The 3,954-nt window shown below is 36.6% G+C and overlaps 1 protein-coding gene across 1 annotated transcript; it reads left to right on the top strand.

Moving 5' to 3' along the window:
• The first annotated feature begins 3,235 nt into the window (after nt 1–3,235).
• LOC131028911 (uncharacterized) lies at nt 3,236–3,720 on the top strand. Its single transcript, XM_057959285.2, has one exon. The coding sequence runs from the start codon at nt 3,265–3,267 to the stop codon at nt 3,676–3,678; it is 414 nt and encodes a 137-aa protein (XP_057815268.1). The 5' UTR covers nt 3,236–3,264; the 3' UTR covers nt 3,679–3,720.
• The last annotated feature ends 234 nt before the right edge of the window (nt 3,721–3,954 follow it).

Genomic DNA, 3,954 nt, shown 5'->3' on the forward strand with positions numbered 1-3,954 from the left:
TGGTCTAGGGGGTTAGTTGAGGTGAAAAAACCGGGTACCCGTGCTCCTCAGAAATGCCTGCCCGTTTTTCAAACAGTAAAAATGATGGAAAATGGTTAAAAAAAATAAATAAATACATTTAAAAAACAAACGCCCGTTTAGCTTCGGGCACCCGTTGCTAAACAGACGCCTGTTTTTTGATGGCTCGGGCACCCAAAGCTAAATGGGTGCCCGATTTGTAAAAATCGGGCACCCGTTTCTAGTGGGCTCATTTCCCAACCCGTAGACTTCCGCGGGATTGGGGCCTAACTTTGTACGTTTACCCTAATATTCTTCTCAACTCATTATAAACATTTTTTTTTGCCTTCAATAATAACAAAATTACCACATTAGGGTGATCATTCACTACACTATTTAATTTACCCAAAAATATTCATTATTATTAAAGATGACTATTGAACATGGTATCAAACACACGTCACTTACCACTTCCACTTACCTCAGGTTCACCCTTTGTTGATTAGAGCCACCTTGATGACACCTGTTTGTGATTGGCTAGCGATCTTCTTAAACTCTTACAAACCTCAAAGGTCTTAGTGCATTTCTAGATATTATCCTTAGCAAGTGACATAAAATGTATTAGAACCATTCAGACTAAAATTAGGAACACATCATCCTTATTTTATATTTAAGCTTTTATTACCTTAATTATTAAATGTTGTCTTCTTCCTTTGTGTACAATGTAATAAATTAGTGAGTCTTGTCATAAGAATTGGTAGCACAATGGTTATTATGCTAACAGTCACATAATTGGAAGGCATTTTGGAGCACTTCATATAATCGTGCTTGTGGTAGATGCTTTACAAATTTTACTATGTAATGAGTCTATTTCGAAGACAAGTATCGATGACGATATGTAGCACCCATAAAAGTGCGGGCATGATTCATGTAGATATACCTATCCCATAAAGCCATAACTTGCTGCATATTATAATTGAATATCATTTGTAGAAATGTGGAATAGGTGTTTCATGACACCTAAAGAAAAATGTTACAAGACACACATTGATTTCTTTTGCTATAGCAAAAGTGGAAATGTTGATATGTGATGACATGCAAGATATATGAAGACATGCATATGATGTGTGCAAGAAGACCAAAGTAAGAGAATGAGTAAATGTGTGAAATTGATTGATTATGTGCAACAAAGAGACTATACAAGGTTGTGCAAGGGTTCAACATATGGACAAAGGATGTGCAAAAGAAGATCACTAATACATACATAATTTGGTTATGTGCAATAAGATGTTTTTGCATTTATGTTTATGTGGTTCAAATATCATTAATGGATGTGGATTGGTATCGAATGATTTGTGGAAAGAATTTTGACATGTTTTTAAATCAATTTCAGAGTGTTTATGGTTCTTCAAGGAATTTTTTTTTAACAAGCACCTAAGATATCGTTCACATCCCAAGGAGATAACAAATGCAAATAGTTTTATTCATTCCTTATATACAATTCCTATAAACTAAAAAAAAATGTGATCTACGCCTCCTTAAAAATGCATTGACTAATAACAAAATAATTTGTGTGTGTTGCACTTTGGAAAGCTTTAATAATGTTGGAATAAAACACAAAGTGCACAACTCTATACCAATTCTTCGAATTTAAATTAAAAAAACACACACATAGAATTACTACTCTGTTTGTCAAACAACTGACAAGGCACACAAATCACAAAGATAATTGAAAACAGGCAACATTTCTTTCCTATTAATCATAAAAAAAAAAGATATTTTACAAATTTGATTTCAAACTCAAATTACAATATTAATTACACATAATTTATTTACAATAATATGGAGTTGCACCCCCATTACTATTAATTTGGAGCTGCTCATAACTCATTGTTCTTTTGCTCGTTGAAGCTACACTGAACTCTCTTCTATTCGCTGCTGCTGAACACATTCCTCTGCTCACAAAAACATTCTTCTCAACTGTCTGTTGCAACAACATGCCTCCTATTTATCTTTTACTGTCTCCTAAACAAAATCCTCTTACATTCAAAATTCAAAATTCAAAATCACCAACCAGCATTTACTTCAGTAGAAAAACAATAATTGCTGCTGTTGGGCGTTAGGGGAAAAGAGGGATGAAGATTCCAGAAGGACCTCCAACGGATGGCTTGCTCAGAGACAATCCAAGCTGGCGACTTCAAAGGTTAAGGGGTGATCAATTTCAGTTGTAGTTTTAAATCACATACATTAAGTAACATATTAAGTCTAGAGAATGTTAGTTAATTTTGAATGTTTTAACACTTTTAAGTTTAAAAGTGTATTCTTAGTATTCGAACACACACCTTAAGCAACATATTAAGCCTAAAAAATATCAGTCAACTCTGAGTATTTAACATTTTTAAATCTAAAAATGTTAGCTTAATATGTATGATTTAAGCTGTTCCCATATGACTTGCTTGACCGAAGTTCTAATTGATGCATGAAACCAATCCATATGAACTTGGCCCGGGAGAAGTTTCTTGACCAATGGCAGAGACCAAACCTAAAGGAACACCGGACCTAGATCTGATTACAAATAAACTTATCATATAGCTTGAACAACATAGATACCGATGAGAAAAATGGGCAGAGTTTGCAGGAGAAATATTACAAATAACGACTACAAATTTTTCTTTGAAAGATACGAAAAAAAACAGTGTCTCTACAGGGGCTGCTTCAATCTGTTCACAATAAACAAAAATTTAAGATCTACAAATGTTTGGGTTTCTGAGCTACTAGATTCGTAAGCCTACACAATAAATGACGCCAGCAGTAGAACAAATCTAGTCACACTGCATTTACTGTAAAGAATCCGATCTACCAGTAGTGAAAAGGGACGGATTTCTGAATGCCAGAAAGTTGTACCTGAATATGGTTTAGGGAATTGTGAACCGGCGAATCCACTTGAGAAAATTACCGGCTAACAAGCAGAATTTTGCAAAACGAAAAATATATCTATATATACAAAATGAGTCCAATATTGTATAAAGTGGACACCAATCACGTAATAAAGCCTGCAGAGCAGAAAGTTCAAAATTGGGCGGTCGATGGACAGTATGCATGTGATGATCCCATTCACAAGGGAACAAATGCATACGGTCGATGGATTTTCCAACGGTCCGAGAGCAACTATAAATATCTTACACAAGGAAATAAGAGAGTGCACTCAAAACTCAATCTAGCTTGCTTATCAGCTGGAGAGAGTTGAAAGTGAAGTGATAAGAAGGCATGGCGTCAGAGAGGGAAGGAGCGGTCGTAATGAAGGGGCACGCAGAGGGATTAAAGCAGGCGGCAGCTCTGCTGAAGGAATTCGGGCTTCCTGAGGGACTGTTGCCTCTTGCAGATGTGGTGGAGGTGGGTCATGTGAAGAGCAGTGGTTACAAGTGGATTTCTCAGAAGAAGAAGGTGGAGCACACTTTCAAGCTCATCTCTAAGCAGGTCAGCTACGATACGGAGATCCATGGGTACATTCAGAATGGGCGTATAAAGAAACTAAAGGGAGTGAAGGCCAAGGAGATGCTCATCTGGGCTCCTGTGGGCGATATCACCGTGGAGAGCCCTCCCACTGGGAAAATACAGTTCAAGAGTCTGGTCGGCATTACTAAGACCTTCCCCGTCGAGGCCTTCGCTGCAGGCCAGTGATGCCTCGCAGTCATGAAACCTTCTTAGTACTACATACATTATCTCACCCACCCGCCTGCTTTAATCGTTGGTTTTATTAAATCTAGGCTTTCAATCACGTATTATGATTATCTAGCGATGTAGCAATCATTCCTATTCTGCTTAATTTGTATCAGATGCATCGTCATCTAAGTTTGCTTATATTTGAAAAATTACAATCTTTGCTAATTTGTTCTTGTTGATTTTGTAAAGAGAAAGGTTGGCAAATATTTTCTTGTTCCTTAGCTTCCGTAAGAA

The sequence above is a fragment of the Cryptomeria japonica genome, chromosome 7 (genome assembly GCF_030272615.1).
Source record: "Cryptomeria japonica chromosome 7, Sugi_1.0, whole genome shotgun sequence".
Classification (NCBI taxonomy): Eukaryota; Viridiplantae; Streptophyta; class Pinopsida; order Cupressales; family Cupressaceae; genus Cryptomeria; species Cryptomeria japonica.

Excerpts from the sequence above, each read along its gene's own strand:
- LOC131028911 (XM_057959285.2), top strand. The coding sequence starts at position 3,265 with ATGGCGTCAGAGAGGGAAGGAGCGGTCGTAATGAAGGGGCACGCAGAG.